Below are 18165 nucleotides of genomic sequence, written 5' to 3'. Positions count from 1 at the left end.
GCTCAATATACTAATATGGTAATATGCATTACAAGTGAGCATAAAGCTCCTTATATAGGAGATTTCTCACCCTCTTCTCAAGAAATACATTAAGAGATAAAAGAAGCATTCAACTTTGGATTGCACGAAGGTCACTATCACTTGTCCTTCTTGGCTAGTTTACACATGTTTTCTTGATTTCTTAATTCAAAGATTTGTTGACTTAGAAAATAGGCTCAACCCCACCTTGAGCCCACACAAAGTCCCCTCAAATGCACATGTCAAAAGTCTCCTTAGTCCATATGGCACTTCTAGAACCATTCTCCTCTATTATGCATACTTCCACACTCCTCCACATGCCTCCACAAGCTTGGCATGTGTTATGCATCTTATTTTACTAGAAATATCATGCCATGTAGACAGAAGGTCCACTCTTATTTTATGACTCATCACCAATTCTATATACATTTCACTATAACCCATACCAATGTATTTATAAATCATACACATGGTATTTATAATGAGCACAACACTTATTCTCACACCCAATACATAATATTATATCAAAAGCCTTGGAATCCTTCATGTGAAACAAGATATTTCAAGCCGAATCATCATAAAGCCATTGAAGATGAGGCGCCAAGCTGATGCTCCTGCATGAATAATCACCACATATATATTATACATTGTAGTAAAGAAGCCTTAGTATTAAGAAATTTTTGGTATTATATCTCCCCTGAACCAAAATGGAACTGTATCCTCAAAGTTCAATTGTAAGATCTAGGTATCATTTTTACCATGCACTGAATCTTTTTCCAATTAGCATCAAGATCGCTCATATAAACCAATTATCCCTTGGGTTCTTTAAAGTACACTATTGAAGTAAGAATCTCCAAAACACATGGATACAACATAAGTATTCTCTTTGATAGCTTTCACACAATGGTAGAACATGTGGTCATTGCTTATATCTAAGCATGCACTCATTAAACGAATCCTAAAAGGTTAACATATCTGTAAACACATCTACAATAGCATCCATGTATGCATCATTTGTTATTTCATCGCGACTTCCACAGTGAGTGCCTACGAAATCATAAAAGCATACATTTCTCTTGCTCCTTGCCTTTGTCAAAATCTTCACAAGCATGCATGTCCATCGATTCTTCCATAATGAGGTCCACAAGTTCTTTGTCAAAATCATAAAAACATACATTTATCTTGCTCCTTGTCTTTGTCAAGCATGTATGTCCATCTGTTCTTCCATAATGAGATCCACAGGTTCTTTTCCCATAGCATTCTCACAAGAACAATCATTAATATCATCACCCTCAATACCTTTTTCATATGTAAATCTACTTATTAAAAGCAAGAGTCAAAAACACCACTCATATCATTCATAAAGCCAGCATCACCTCCAAACATTTGTCACTTACAACATGATTAAAAGCACCACATTTGTCATAACTCTACTGTAGATTTGTAATAGCCTTTCCACAACATTACCATTGATATTAAAGAGATCAGAAAAGGAAACGTTCTCATCACTTGCTGCTAGCAATTCTTGTTCCAAGCATACCTCCTTTGAAAAATTTCGACAAGTGATGGTTGTAATCTACATTACCACATGTCGTTAAAATCACTGGCATTTGAATCATATCACCATGATCGCCATGTAGCACAATATCCTAAGTACCTTCACTTGCTACTTTAGTATCTTGCACTTGACTTTCTTCTTGAACCTCCTTAATGATACCTAGAACCACATTCAAATTTACCACCTTCTTTTGTATCAACCACATCATTAAAACTAACGGACCAAGGCATCCACTACATTTCCATTCAATTTACTATCACATGTTTTCCTTTGAAAACCAATGGCATGACATTACATCCCTTATTTTAGACTTCAATAGCATGTACATCATAAATATCCACAATAACATATGGTGAAATATGCAAGTGAATGGGTATATGCGAGAACAAGCCCTTAGCTAAAGACTATAAAAGAGAGTCTGTAACTGAGTGGATAGCAATGAAAAGATGAGAGGTATCCATTGATGAGAGAATCAAGGGTAACATAAGTGAATATAGGGATGTGGAAAGATTCTAAGAAAAGGTGCCCTCAGATGTAGAAGAGGTGAGACAAATCAAAGAAAAATCAATGAGATTAAATGCTTGGTATCTTGTGGATGTACAACCTATAAATTGAGACATTGACCTAATGAGAAATTACTGATTTTTAAGTACACATGCCTACATTATCGTATTAGATTAATTATTCATTAATCTCATCTTAATCACATACTAATTATGTTTATTCTTGCATTTGATCCACCATAGCTCATCACATTGCTGTAAATTCAACATACTAATTATGTTTATTCTTGCATTTGATCCACCATAGCTCATCACATTGCTGTAAATTCAACATGGTATCAGAGCCCAGGTTGTGATGTTGAAAGCTAAGACCTCAACCAAAAGTCTGACTTGAGAGGGAGTGTTGGAGATGCAATCCACACTTATAGAGAGACCCAGCTCACATGGTGAGACTGGGTTTGAATCTTGGCAAGTTGAGATTTCTACAAATTGGATTACCGGAGATCATCTAACACCTTAAGGTTTTGGGGTCTTAATGGCTAGACTAATTTGTGGAACACCTCAATTAAGCGAGCTTGAGCAGGAACACAACTGGGATGGGTGACCTCTTGGACAGTGGGAGGATCCATGTTTCCAACAACATATACATTATTTTACACTTCAATAACATGAACATCATAAATATCTACAATACCCTTTCCATTTTCTTCCTTAGTAACAACAATCAGAAGTTCTTTTAAGACAATCTCGTTGATAGTGATCCTTTTGTTGGCACCCGTAGAAAGTAAGGCAAGAAAGATCACGAGCGACATGATTTCTTACCATGTTTCCTGCATCTCTTTGCCTTTGAGGAGACCTCCTTTCACAAGCTTCCACGTGAACACCCCCCCCCCCCCCCCCAAAAAAAACAAAAAACAAAAAAAACTACTAGACATGCTCAAAATACTTGAGGACTTAGATTCCCTAATGATGTTTCTAAGGATGGCTGCATTTCTTAAGAAAAAAATGGTTCCCTGCTTGTATCTTCCGATTTCCTCTAAGGACCAGTACATAATAAATAGGGAGTGTAGAGGGCTACACCAATATAATCATGAAAGGCACGATCAAGGTTGCAAGGTAAATGAGTAGTCCTATGTGTAGTCCAGTAAACTATTGTGTCTTTGCAGTAGCCACAAAGCAACTACTGGCTGAATGCAGGGTTTCTTGGGTTCCATACCCCTGTGCATTAGGGCTGAAAAGATTCAGGATTGTAAAACATGCCGCCTCCCCCAACATTCTCATCTAAAAGCAGGCAAAATGTCAATGATATCAAAATAGACAACATGATGCTACACAACTACATTCAACAATAACTAAAACAGGTGTTGGTGGATGAATACTGGTGTCAAATAAACTATAGACTCGATGCTCAGCACTGAGCCACAAACAAAGGAACTCCAAGGAGCTTTTCTAAACCCATATTAAGAGACTAAAGCTTCTACAGAAGACCCACCAACGTGAAAGAAAAAGTTGTATTAAGATTGGAAAATATAACCAGCACCTCTCAAAAGCTGAGCAGGAAAATCAAATATTGACATCATAAAGTTCCAAATGCTTATGACCATAACCGTAAATTTCTTAAGTAAATCTAATATTTACCTAAAAGATTTACCCAACAAAGATAAAAAGGGACATTGACACTAGATACAAACAAACCACTAGTGAGACTATATCATGTGTTCCAAGAACAGGGAGAGAAAATGGCCCCACGGGGGTTTTTTTTTTGGGGTTTGGGGGGAGGAGGGGGGGGGGGGGGGGGGGGGAGTGGCACTCAAATTGCATGAGTTTTACTTCACACCGTGCTTCCAAGATTTTTGATCAATTTTGAGTGCAGTTTTACTAAGAGTTACATAGCCTGCACTGTTACCAGCACACAGCAAACATGTACAAAAGGCTTCTTAATGTCGATTACAATTCCAGATTACCAGATTAAACCTGCAAAAAGGTTAACATCTTAACCTTTTTGTCCTACTGCCTGGATCATCTTCATCTTCCTGCAAGATAAAAGCCCAATAGCACCCGTCATAAGCCTTCATAAAACAAAGGAGAGTACTCCCAAAGCAATAAAACCTGCCAGAACCATAGCATCTACAAGCAACATGACGTTGGACCACTCACCACTTCCACTTCTTCCCCAGTGTTGGCCACAGTAGACTCAGACAGGCACTTGGCATGCACAACAGGACTTTGGGATACACTAACTAATCCCTCCATGTAACCACCAGGAGAATCATTCATGTAGACAGCTCCTCTGTACATCCACTCTTCTGTCTCATCACTGTAGAAGTCTTCGAAAGGCTCTCCACACAAGAAACAAGCGATTTGATTCTCATCTGCAGGAACTGCCACTACCTCCTCCTCTTCTGGTTTCACTGCATCTTCAGGAAAAAAGGCTGGAGCAACCTCAGAGGCAGCTGCTGCTGTACCATTAAGCCACTCTTTCACACTCACAAACCACCTTCTGGACACCTTTTTCGAAGATTTCAGCCGCCAATTCCTAGATACATGCCAATCCATGTGTTTACTGTGCTCTACCTGGTGCCTAAATCTCACCCCACAAATTGTACACTGCCTAGGAAAAGCAGAGTACAAGGCCTCAATCACAAACTCCCGCCTCTCTCCCAATACTTCTTGTTTGAACTCAGTAAGGGTGGGATCGCTTGGCATGGTATCACAATCACGGGGTGCAAAGATAGCTTGTAATGATGGTTCCTGAGTCCTGAGTGCAGTCACTAATGTGGTTGACACTACGGTCGCAAAGGGGGCACTGAAACTACCTGGATTGGTAGGAGCCACTCCAACTGATTGAGGAAGAACAGGAACTGAAGGGGGAGCAGAAATAATTCCCTGTGCCATTAGGGAGGACAAGAGAGTAGTGTAATTGTTCCCCAATGTAGACGACGGTCCTGCTGAGGGTGATGATTGCGATGTGGCGCTTGCAACTTGAGAAACTATGGGAGGTGGTCCAGGAGGAAGAGGAGGTTGCAGATTTCTTAACGAGGCATAAGCTGGTGGCAAAGGTAAAGGAGCAACAGGTAAGGGATTGGATGTTGAAGTACAAACAGCTAAAGGTGCTGATTGCCCTGGTAAGACATTTGACCCTAATGAAGCATAGGGCAGGGGTGGAGGCCCACTTGGTAAAGGTGGTTGGGCCTCTATGGTTAGAGGCATTAAACCTAAGCCACTTTGCAAAAAAGCTGTTAAGAGATTGTTAGTGACACACTGGTTCTGAGAGCCAGACAGCAAGGCAGAAGGATTATTTGCAGCAGAACCCATAGATGTAAGTGGCGCATGTGGTGACAGTCGCTGCTGCTGGATCGAGACCTCTGGTAACACATTTTCTTGCGGCACTGGTGATTGTGCTGGTTGTGATGGCAGACTATGCAGAAAAGCAGGTTTACTGGCTTGAGGAAGGCCTCCTAAAAGAGGTGGCAGATGATGACTCAACTGCTGTAATGACTCTAATAACTGAGATGGGATTTGGGGCACTGTTTGACATGGTTGCTCATCTGACAATCGTTCATCTGCTGGCTGCTGTGAAAGAGTCTCTGCATATGAAGTGTTTAGCAATGGAGATTGATGAACACTTGCAGACTGTTGTTGGGGCAGCTGATGGATAAGGGGTGGTTGTTGTGGTGGGTGCAAAGGCACTGACTGCTGTGATAAACGAGGCTGCATACCCCGAACCTGACCTTGGCGATGAGCAGATTTCGAAGGAGGCAAGGATGGAAAATTTGGCTGGTGTGGAGATGAAGGGTTTAAAGGAGAGAGTGCGACATGTAGTTGAGACGAACTGGTAAGTGGTTGTGGAGATGGAGGCCTCTGAAGTTGCTTCAAGCCTGACAGAGGTGTAACCGGATGTAAAGACCCCAGATTCAGAACCCCATTGGGTAGCGGCAAAGAGACCAAGTTTTGGAGCACAGTTGGGCGAGTAATTGGACCTGTTACTGTTGCCTGCCCAGAGCTGGAGAGTGGAGCAGCGATTGAAGCTTGAGAACCCAGTGCAGAAGGTAGAGTGTTTCGACTAACCTGCAAGGATCGGAGCTTTGATTGTGATGGGGGACTAGGTTGAGGGAACAGGTGAGATGGGCGGCCCGTCATAGAACGACCAATTGACCCCAAAAGAGGAGTTTCCAATATAGGGTATGGCACGGGAGCCCCCTGCTTATGCCAGACAGAATGATCTGAGATTGGTTGATCCAAGCCAAAAGTTTTGCCTGCACTCAAAGCGTGACCAGGCAGCTCATTCTTGTAGCAATCTCCTCTGACGTTCCTTGAGCTACTACCGCTACGTGGGTTAACATCAAACAACCTCGGATTGACCTCTTCCCAAACATATTCTTCTTCGTCTGATTTTTTCCAGTGTCTAGTTGGGCCTCTGTTCATCCTATTATCCAAGTCTTGAGTAGGCTGAACAGGAGCAGGAGGTAGCCTTGGGGCACGTATGCCCCTGATGTTGCCATAACCATCCACAAGAGCCTGAGGAGAGAATTGGGGTGGCTCAAACCCATTCCTGAGTCCATATCTAATGGAACCACTGTCAGGTGGTCTCAATGAATCTTCTCTGGGCCAGTCCTTGTCCCATAGTTTCTCTCTCCCCTCATGACTTTCTCCCCCTTCATTTCCTTGATCGAAAGAGCCAATACCTCCTAGAGGGCTCACATATACCTGGTGCATTTTCTGTCTCTGCTCTTCAAGATACTTTGGATTTACATGAATACTACGGCTAGGTTGCTGTGGTGAAGAATCATCTGTCCTTGTTGTGTTTGATGGCAGTGCTGCATTTGATGGTGTAGCATTTCCGATGATATTCAAGTGCAGTTCTGCCTCTATTTCCCCAAGCAGTTCCATGGTGAATACACCACGCCATGTCTTGAAAAGATGCCGCATAGCTGGGTGCAAAGAGGGATCCACCTGTCTATATGACTTTATAAAAACCTGGAAAAAAAATACAATTTCTGTCAAAAATTTCTATAGAAGCACATATAGATAAGAATCTACAAACCATTGCTACTATAGGCGGTCTCATCTACCACAGATCCCTACAGGACATTACTTGGCTCGCTTTATTTATGAGATCAGACTTATAATCATTGGGCAGACTTAATACTGAAAGTTATAGGAAAGCTAAGTGTTGTTGCATTGAGACAAGGGCCATTCTTATATAGGCCAAAGAGGTACAAGTGCAGAGTCACATCCCAAATCTTTGGGGTGTGGCTCTTGATTAAAGAGTTATGTCTTTTGAGTGAACAGGTGGTCCTTAGGACAAAGGGTCGTATCCTTTGGATAAGACATGCCTCTTCATAATAACCCTTGTGATAGGGGACATGTTGTAGATCTTCACTTGTAGGAAAGTAGGGTTAAGTTTAGTAGAGCCAACAGCTATGGAGGTTTGAAGACATCCATGGAGAAGTGTGTGATAGAGAGAGTGAGAAAATAACAAGAAAGAGGGACCGTGATTACATGACTCAATGATGCTTTGATTGATTGATTGATAACCTTAACATCAAGTACATGCTTTTATATGCTAATAGCCTCACACACTCACTCACTTACATAAGTGAGTGCTCACACACACATACAAGGGCTGTTCACACACAGACACAAGTGGGTACACAAACAGGGGTACACGTATACAATGGATACACACACAGGGACTCTGAATGCCCAACAATCCCCCCTTCGAAGCGAAGGTGGTGAGACCCAACATGCAAAAGAAGTCGCTACCTTTTCTTTTCTAACTCCACATGCTGCAAGCCTGCAAAGGAGTGATCTAGCCATGCGCAGCTCCCATGCCATGCTAATCCTCCAATCAACAAGTGACCAAAGCAACAAGGCCATCTCTTCATCAACCCCCCAACTCCTAACAGGTAAAATGGAGCCTTTTATAAGTGAAGGCGATATAAACATATAAAGGAAAGAACACACATGGATTATTTAACTCAGATTTTCAAGGACTCCCTGAGCAGAGAACCCATGACTCGCACATAAACAGGAAAAGGAAAATTTTTGGAAGTATTAATGACTTCCATGCAAATGATATATCAATGTAGACCTTTTGCAACGATATTGCCAGGCCGAAGTCACTTGCGCTCAGTGAACGGCAGAATATATAGGCTTGGGAGCCGGAGCAAAGTACTCGAAACTGCACGAAATGGAAGTTGTAATGTAGAACCCCTAGATTTTTGTTATGTAGAGAATGATCATTTGACGCACAAGGCTTCCCAAAAATTTGTCGGTGCAGAGTCTTCAATTTGATGAAATTCTCAACATTTGAGAAAAGACCCAAATTCTGGATGAGGTAGAGGCTGTTATCAAGCCAATTTTGCCCTAATTCCTGAAAAGCGCCGACTTCTTGTGGCTTATGGAGCTTTAATTTGCTGATTTTTTCCATATTTGGAAAAAGGCCCAAATTTATGCAGTGGTAATGCCTTTGATTTGATAATTTAATCAGCATTTATGTGAAATCCCTCAAATTTCTGAACTGTAGTAGCCTCAATTTTGCAGTAAGATAAAGGAGCTCTAATCAGGAAGTTACCATATTTTAAAAAGGCCCAACTCTGATGTAGCATACTGATGTTGGGACATCGCTACTAATGTGTAGGTAGTATGCGGGCTCCTTGAAGATGCCAGCAGGCTGACAGTGATCTCAGGGGCTAAACAGCTGACAACAATGGAGCTCTCAACACTAGTGCCACCTGAAAAGCCAGTGGCAGTGGACCTCTAAGCACTAGTGACACCCGAAAAGCCGACAATGGTGGACCTCTCCCCACTAGTGCCACCCGGCTTGGCGGCAATTTTGTGTGGCGACAGCTCTGAAGTGGCAGCACAAGCTCTGGGCGGCGGTAGTGAGGCGGCTGCAGCAACCTTCGTGGGCGACGACAAACTGCTGCGAAAGGTGATGTGCTGCTACTCTATGGCTCTAATACCATTTGTAGGAAAGAAGGGTTAGGGTTAGTAGAGCTAGCAACTATGGAGGTTTGAAGATAATAATAAGATATCCATGGTGAAAAGTGTATGTGTGTGTGTGTGAGAGAGAGAGAAAAGAGAGAGAGAGAAAATAACAAGCTAAAAGAAAGAGAGACCGTGATTGTACGACTCAATGATGCTTTGATTGATTTATTGATAACCTTACATCAAGTACATGCTTTTATAGGCTAATAGCCTTATCTTTGACACACATAAAAGGGAGCAATGACACTTGGCCAAGCCAATGACATCACTGCTTATCACATACACACATAAATGGCTATAAGAGGTTGTTCACACATACACTTTTTCTTTTTTTTTTTGTAAAACCAGTTGAAATTGCATTATGTCATAAATGTACAAAAGGGTTTGACATCAAGAGGATGTCTGAACCCTAGAACTTAAAAACAGCAGTAAAAAAGTTCTATGCAAGATCAGGGGGCAGTGCTCAAGAAAAGAGCATATGCCCTATCTATCAGAAACAGTAAAAGAAAAGCTGAACACAAGAAACATCCAAATCTTCCTCATGCATGGCATCATATAAGGACTGCCGCAACGAGGCTCGGAAGAACTCATAAGGGTGCTGAAGGGGTGAATTCAGATATGCATGATTTCGCTGTAGCCAGAGGGTCCATAAGGCCCAGTATCTGATCCAATGGAAGAAAAGAGAATACTGTGACAAAGAAGCTGATAACGTGCCAAACATCCAGAAAAACTTGTAGAACTTGTGTGCAGGAAATCTGAGAGATAAAAAATAGGAGATCTTGTCCAGAAGGTCTCTGGAATATGAACAAGACCACAATAAATGCGGAATACTCTCAGTAGTATGATGACATCTTGGACAAAGAGGAGAGGCAATCCTTCTTTGAGCCAATTTCACTCCCACTGGAAAAATACCGACAATGCATCTCCAGAGAAAGAGTCTCTGTTTCAATGGCATTTTCAACTTCCATATCAATGTCAGTTTTGCTTTCCACCAAGCTAAAGACTTATCTAGATGCCAAAGAGAATTAGCATGCTGAGCAATCCATGGAGGAGGTAATATCAATCGATAAGCCTGTATAGAAGTCAATAGATGCAAAGGTTGAGAGGATAATCTTGAACTTGAAGACTGAAGATGCCAATCTTAAAGCCTGTCTCTTACATCCAATGTTGGAATCGGAATGAAAGGGTGTAAGAGATCTGCAATAGCTTTCCATATAGATCTATGATGCATCCCAAGATTATATTGTTGGCATGCTGCCGGAAAAGAAAGAATTTGCCCTCTAGTATCTACTACGTCGTCAATGAACCGGATGCCCAACTTCATAAGATTGTAAGCTTTGATTGGTTGTTGTACAGCAAGGGGAGAGTAAAAAACAGCACTCCAATGTATGCTTTCCATAGAGGGCATCCCTGTCGAACTGATCGTTCTAGAGTCCAAGACTCAGACAAATGTTTCCCTATAAAGCATTGAGCAGTGGAATCTGAGTAAAGCCAATATATGACATTAACTAGCTTTGGCCCAAAACCAAGTTTAGACATGATTTGAGAAACATAATCCCACTGCACCGTATCAAATGCCTTTGCCACATCCACCCGCATGACCAAGACATCTTGAGCAGAGTATTTTGCATATTCCATTGCAATGAGAGTATTGGAGATATTATCATGTATATGCCTTCTTGGAACAAAACCATATTGCCTGGGATGAAGTCCATCATGAAGGATATCCTTTATCCGGTGTACCAACATTTTAGCAATAAGTTTATATATAACAGGCATCAAAGTGATAGGCCTCCAGTCATCCATTGTCTCACACAGAGGTTTTTTGGGCAGAAGCTTAACCAGACCATGCTTCCAAGCTGAGGGAAGATGTTGGTGCTGCCAGGCTACATTAATGAGCTTCAAGATTGGACCCTTCAATTCAGCCCAGAAGGCTACAAAAAATTCAACCGTCAAACCATCCCAACCTGGGGATTTATGTTTACCCAAATGCTTGAGGGCTTCATCCACCAATTCAGTATCTGGAAAGGACATTTCCAGCATTGAAGCTTTTTGCAAAGAAACAATAGGAGAAACAAGCTCAATAAATCTGCTCCGAGCCAATGCAGCCTGAGATGTAGAAGAAGATGGTAGAGAAAAAAGAAGCCGAAAATGATCCAGACATTGTTTTTCTAGCTGTGATAAAGTCTGGGTCCAAAGACCATCCGGTTTCCTGACTCTCATGATAGATTGACTTTGTCCGTACGTGTGTAAGTTTCGAAAGAAAGATTTCGAGGAGCAGCCCTTATCTAGCATAGGTTTAACTCTGGCCCTTGTCTGCCATTTGGAAAGCTTGCGTTTATCATTAGCATCAATTATGGAAGAAGCACAAGACAATGAATTCTGTTCAGAAGCAGAAAGAGACCTTTGATGGCTAATCTGTACCAAGGACTGCTTGCATGATTTTGCCCACTGGATATGCTGTCTGGTTTCTGCCATGTACCATCTTCCATATTCCTTAATGACATTTTGAATACGATGTACAAAAGAGTTCCAAGCAAAATCCAGATCCTCCTGAGCATGAGATAACAATGGCTTACAAGCCAATCTGATCATTTGCTGGAATTTTTCATGAGAAAGATATAATTGATTAACCTGCAAATGTCTGACTAAAGAGAGCTGAATATCATCCAGAGGCATACCAAAAGAAAGGTTGAGCCAAAGTGGAGTATGATCAGATAGTTGTTGAGAATAATCAATCCACATTTGACATGTATAATCATCATATTGCTGAGCATGAATAAGATACCATCTATCAAGCCTGGCCCAATATTCTGTAAAAGCATTATGATGATATGTGAATCCCAAAACCGAAGGGTGAGTTGCTGTCCATAAATCTGCAGTATGAAGTGATGAAGTCATATGTTCCCATCGCTGAATTTCAGAGGGAAGCATATGGGATTTATGTGTGGTATTGTCCTTCCAGTGAGGAGAATTATTAAAATCACCACAAAGTAGAGCATTTGAAGACCAAGGATATTGGTTTATGGAGTCCCACATTTTAGCTCTGGAAGCTGAAATTTGAGAGGCATACAAGGAGCCTATTTCAAAAATCTCTCCATTGATCATGCATTGGATAATCATCCATCAGCCACAAAGATCATTATATGCTACACAGGGCTGCAGATCATGTCTGGCTAAAATGCACAGCCCAGAGAATTGTCCAGATCCTGCATAAAATATATCATAGCCTGAAAAGAACCCATGCTGGCCAGCAAAAGAATGCTGATTATGCTCTTGCAGACACACAACATCTGGATGAGTATTATTTATATAATGCCATAGGAGCCTCCATTTATGCTGATTGCAGAGGCCCTGTATATTATAAGAAAAACATTTAAGAGAAGTACGCATGAAAATATGTACAAGAGATGAGCGGTCCTCAAAGAGAAAGGGAGGCATCAAGCCTCTGCCATTGCCACAGGGTCTTGCTGACCCTCAGAATCCAATTCCCTGACTAAATCATCTTCTTCACAAAGTGGAATACCCTTCTTAACTGCATTGACCCATGCCTTTGAGATGGGGCTGTCCGAAGAGGTAGAAGGTTGACCAGGAGATGGAGCACAAGCATCCCAATTGCGAGATTGGAGAGGTCTTTGTTTGAGAGGCACCGTCTTCTTTGCATTCTGCCAACCCTCGTGAGAAGATGAATTATTTTCCACTAGCTTGCTTTTTCCTTTATCCTTGTTTTGAGCTGAATTGGCTTGGTTCCCTGTATGAACTGAAGGCTTTGCTCCTTTAGCTTCAGTCTTTTCCACATAAGTCTTTTGACCTCCTTTATTAGATGGCGGAGGAATGGCAGCTGGAGGAGGCGGATGAAGGATTGAGGGACACTCGGAAGCTAGATGCCCGAACTTGTGACAAGAGAAACAAGCTCCAGCAAAAATGCCCCATTTCAAAGTAAAATATTTCTTTCCCAAATTAACACCCTCAATCTCAACTGCAATAGAAGAGGGGGTTGGTCTATCAGTATCCCATAAGATGCAAAAACGATTTTTGTTACCTGTGGGACGAGGGGGACAGATCACTTGTCCCAATGTCATCGCTAAGCCCGGAAGCTCTGTTCTCATGTAATCTGGGAAATCAACTACTTCAACCCATACAGGGCAGTGATGTTTGATAAGATTCTGATAATCCTTATTAGGAGATCAAGGCATGATGTGCACCATTTGACGACCAAAAAATAAAGGGGACATTTCCAGCATCTTTTGTTTTGTCAATGCATCCAAGAGATGAACTTCATAAAATCCTCTGGAGGCAAAATAGACTCCTTCTACATAGCATCCACCTAGGAGAGAATTCACCCATTGTCCCACATCATTAGCCGAGGGTATTTTACCGGGAAAAAAGATGATGACTGCAGTTTGAGAGAGCTTCTTCAGAGGATGCACAAGAGAAGGCAACTTCATCTTGTAGGTGAGTTCCGGAGCAGGTAGTATCCATTCTCTTCTACTTTGTTGAAAATCCTCATTCAACATATCAAACACATAGGAAGCATCTTCAGATGAAGGAGCTGTGGGGGGCAGAGTTTCCCTTAATTGTCTTTTAGGTTCAGGGGAAAGAGCTCTCTTGATATAAAACTTGCTTGTTTCTGCCATCGAGACTATTCGATTCAGCAGAAGGGCACAGATCAGAAAAAAGGGGACAGCTCTATGGAAAACTATCTACACAGAAGGGAAAAAACAGTGACCTGTTGGAGGTGCGCGCGCACACACACACACGCACACACACACACACACACAGTCCTATACACGTACGCAGGTCGCAGAAGACAGGAAGAAAAGCAGATTGACGATGAGAAGACAGCGCAACTGGGAACAAGAGAAGGGAGCGAAGAGAGCTGCAGGGCCGACACAGTCCAGGAAGGAGCCCGACACAGTCGAGGTACAGGCGCCTCACCACACGTGCTCACCCAGAGGGGGCGAGCGAATCGTCTAGGGAGCAGGCGAGCAGGTCGAGGGAGCAGGCGAGCTCTCCACCATATGTACACACACCGGTTGTTCACACATACACACATACAAGGGTTGTTCACACATAGACACAAGTGTGTGCACACTGCACATATACGATGGACACACACAAAACTCTAGATACCCAAAAACACTTGCGTTATGAAGAACACAAATGCTATCTTGATAATAAAGTAATCCATCGACGAGAGATTAAACTGCATAAATCTTCAAATCAGAAGGGCTAGACTATGTCCAAAAATGTCCAATAAACTTAGGATCTCAATCTGAAATAATGGACTTTGGCAATCCATGTACCTTGAAAATATATTGAAGAAATAATGAACCAATATCTGGAGCTTGAGCTATCTTCTTGCATGGTATAAAATATACCATTTTGGATAATATGTCAACCACCACCATTATTTGTGTATTACCTTTCGAAGAGCAAGCAAGGAAGTACTAAAATCCATATTGATAGTTTCCCACTGTTCATTTGGTACTGGGGTTTCGTAATTATTCGAAAAGCATTTGTAAAGTCTCGATCGTCTACATATTGATCTTTAAAAGTGGCTGGAATGTCGATTTGAACTGTTGAAATCGTCATTACTAAAGTTTGAGGCCTTCTACTAAGAGCATCAACAACCACATCAGAAAGACCAAGAGCATTCAATAGTCATACGGAAATTTGCCAGATACTCCACCCATCGCGTCTTTGTCTTGCATTCATAACCGGTTGCGTGAAAATATGCTTCAAAGAATGATGATCTGTCTTTACAAGAAAATTTGCTTCTAAAAGATGAAGTTCCAGTCTCAATAAGAACTCCTTATCATACACTGGATAACGTGATTGAATTGTTGAATGCTTATGACTATCAAAGAAGATGACTCGGTGTTGTTGCACGAGAACTGCGCCAGTTGCAATCTCATAAGCATCGGTCATAAACTCAAAAGGATTACTGAAGTTGTTGTTAAAGCAACCCTTAGCTTATCAAAGGCATGAGAGGCATATCTGTCCACCACCGAAAAGCAAGTGCTGACTTTAAAACCACTGTCAAACATGCGGCAATTTTTGAAAACTTATACACCTTTGCATGATTAAAAAAAAATTGCCAAAAATGTCATGAATATTATGCGATGTAGACTAATCCTTAATAACTTGAATCTTCTTGTCATGTGCATGCACGTGGACATTGCTGATCCAAGCTAATCCCTGATTTGCAAGATAAACATTAGGCTTAAGGCACTAGCCAAGCTCAAGAAAAGGCTTAGATTAGACACATAAAGCCGGCCTGTCATTGTAGAGGTTTACCTCAAGTTGGCAGCAATTATGTGTTTTGTGCCCGTTGGAGTTGGCCGACAACAGTCGATCAATTGGCCTGGCTGCCAAGAGCCTATAAAAGACATAATATTATTCATTATGATTCATCTCACTCCCACTTGGAGTCAAGTCTTGGATAGAACCCTTGAGGTCTAGAATAAGGCTTTATGTCTCCTTTTTGTACCATATACCATATGAATATACTAAATATCTCTCTCTTCTCTGATTGTTCTTGCATCAAGAGTTCCTAAGCAGTGCTCAAGGCAACTACCATTGGATTTCACATATCCAATGCAGATTTTTCACTTTATGTGAAAAAGACGATAGAGGTGCCATTGGAGCAAAACACAGCTTTTCGCAGATACGGGTGAGCTTTTGAAGGACCCCACTATGTCCAGGTGCATAGCGGATAGCTTGATCTACATGACCATTACTGGGCCAAATTTGAGCTATGTTGTTGGACTTCTAAGTCAGTTTATGCAAGCCACTCGAAAGCCACACTTGGATGTGACTAGACAGATTCTCAGGTACATAAAGTCCACAGTTGATTATGGACTTTTTGATGAGGCTCGCACATGGATACAACTACATGGGTAGACAGATGCTAATTGGGTTGGCGTCATAAACAAGAGATCTACCAATGGCTTTATGTTTTCTTTTAGGAGTCCTGTTATGGATCAGAGCAGCAAGAAAACACTGACAGTTGCCTTGTCAAGTACAGGAGGCAGAGTATAGGGACACTATTATGGCAGCTTGTGTAGTAGCTTGGTTTCAGAAGCTACTTAGTGATATGGGTGAGCCTATGGATAGGAGCGTTGTCATTATTGTGACAACATGAGTAGCATACAGTTGGCCAATAACCTAGTATACCATGCTGGTCATGTGGGTTTTATTACTCATACGTTCGTTACCTGTATCACTTGGACCATATCATGGTGCATCACAAGGAGCTTCACATGCCCCCTATGGCCTCACCATTGAGCCTTGAATAGACACACCTTGAGCCTTGGGAGGAGTCCCTACCTACCTCACATATCCTCACCATCAACTTTTGAGGAGGTTCCCACCTCCACCCTCGTTACATCTTTCAAGGGGAGCCCCTTCATCCCTTCTATTCCACGACACATTCGGAGATTCCCACCTCCACCTTGTTCCATAGGCCCCATTTCACATGGATACCATTCTTCATGGACCTTTGCTCGGACACCTGCCTTGAGCCACTTTGTACAGGAATCTGGATTAGTCACCCACAACTTTCCATGGGCCTCATTGACTCATCGACATACCTTTCATTGGCATCTACTAGAGCACCTACTCTAGCCTCCTACATTTGGAACCCCGGCATACACCTATGGAAGCCCCTTGAGTTCCCTATTTTCATTTGGGATCCCGATGGGGATGGAATCGCCTCTTGAGGTGGGGGAGTAACCCCATCTTACGAATCCTTGGGCTTAGGTCGTGCTCTACATCGACACATCTTTGGCATGATCCTTCCTTCGTTTTGGGCTTCATTGACTTTATCTTCTTTTTTTGTTCCTTCCCCCCTCCATTTTTGTACTCATTGTCATCTCATCCAACCACATCCGTGGGACCGGATATGTATTAGTGGTGGAGCTTAGCACTACATACTTTTCCACATGATAGTGCACACGCACTTGTATTTGCATATCACTTTGGTGCACATATCCTATATTGTTTTACATAGGATACTTGGATAGCATTAAGCTTCATGTATATCTTTTATGGACTCATCTATGCTCGCCATTTGGCACTTATGCATATGGGATGGCCCTACATTTTACTATACATACAGAGCATGGATAAGAGAGAGGTCACTTCCCCTCTAGCCCAAGTTGTGGAGTCCATCTTGTGTTCTTACGAACTGAAAGTGCAAGTGCAAGCCATGAAGACGAAGCAAGAGGAAGCACGAGAAGGACCCATACCTACAACACTACAAACAGAAACGACAAACCATGTTTCAAAGGTAAATTCAGTTAACTCACAAGATTTTGTTAAAGAAGTCATATCAGCAGTCAAAGAAAAGGAACGAATGGAAAGTAACAAAAAGGTAATCAAAGTCGGTGGTCTTCCTCAAGGCTGGGATAGGGCAGACATAACTCAAGAGCTTCGAGAAGACTACATATTAGATACAGATGTACTTACAGCACAACTGAGCAAAGTAGTCCCCTTCGTGGACTTAGGAGACCCTATCTCTATTATCTCTATTATAGTAAAGGGTACTCAGGCAAAAGTCTCCTATATGGACAACAATGAGAAAATAGCAGTGATGAAACAAACAAGGTCTCTCCAAGGGACAAAGGTATGGATAGCTGATGAACTCACCCCGCTACAACTCAAGAACAGATCGGCAGAGCTGAATAAAGTTAAAGAAGCAAGAAAGAATGGCAAATGGGGAATATACTGAGGAGGACAAGCAATCATTAAAGAATTCCGTACGCCACCCCCCTCAAGAGCAAATCCATCCATGGATGAAATATAGCTATTTTTATTTTGAACCTCAATTTCGAACTAGATGCAATAGAACCCATTGTAATTTAAACTCTTAAGAGTCTTAAGAGTTCATTTTCAGTTATTTTTTTTCAGTTTTATGCCTCTTTGGCATCAATACCTAGAGTGGAATGTAAATGGATGTAACTGATCTGTCCCATAGGTCGGATTCGGCCTCCCGTGGACGTTAATATAACTTTCTTTCTTTCTTTCTTTCTCTCATCTTAGAGGTTGAGATATCTCCTTTTAGGGTTTGCCTAGGGTTGAGTGAGATCT

At 41.9% G+C, this 18165-nt stretch overlaps 1 protein-coding gene across 1 annotated transcript in view; it reads right to left on the bottom strand.

Annotated features, from left to right (window-relative positions):
• Positions 1-3765: 3765 nt before the first annotated feature.
• The window catches only part of LOC147633420 (uncharacterized), a 36549-nt gene continuing 22149 nt past the window's right edge, over positions 3766-18165 (bottom strand). Inside the window, exons 3-4 of the mRNA XM_086806490.1 lie at positions 4237-7056; positions 3766-4112 (exon numbers count right to left, since the gene is read on the bottom strand). Coding sequence (XP_086662616.1) covers positions 4065-4112; positions 4237-7056 — 2868 coding nt within the window. The 3' untranslated portion in view covers positions 3766-4064. The remainder of the gene's footprint in view (positions 4113-4236; positions 7057-18165) is intronic.

The sequence above is a fragment of the Cibotium barometz genome, chromosome 12 (genome assembly GCF_041138505.1).
Source record: "Cibotium barometz isolate CiBa-2024 chromosome 12, ASM4113850v1, whole genome shotgun sequence".
Lineage (NCBI taxonomy): Eukaryota > Viridiplantae > Streptophyta > Polypodiopsida > Cyatheales > Cibotiaceae > Cibotium > Cibotium barometz.
This window is presented reverse-complemented; position numbering and strand designations above follow the sequence as displayed.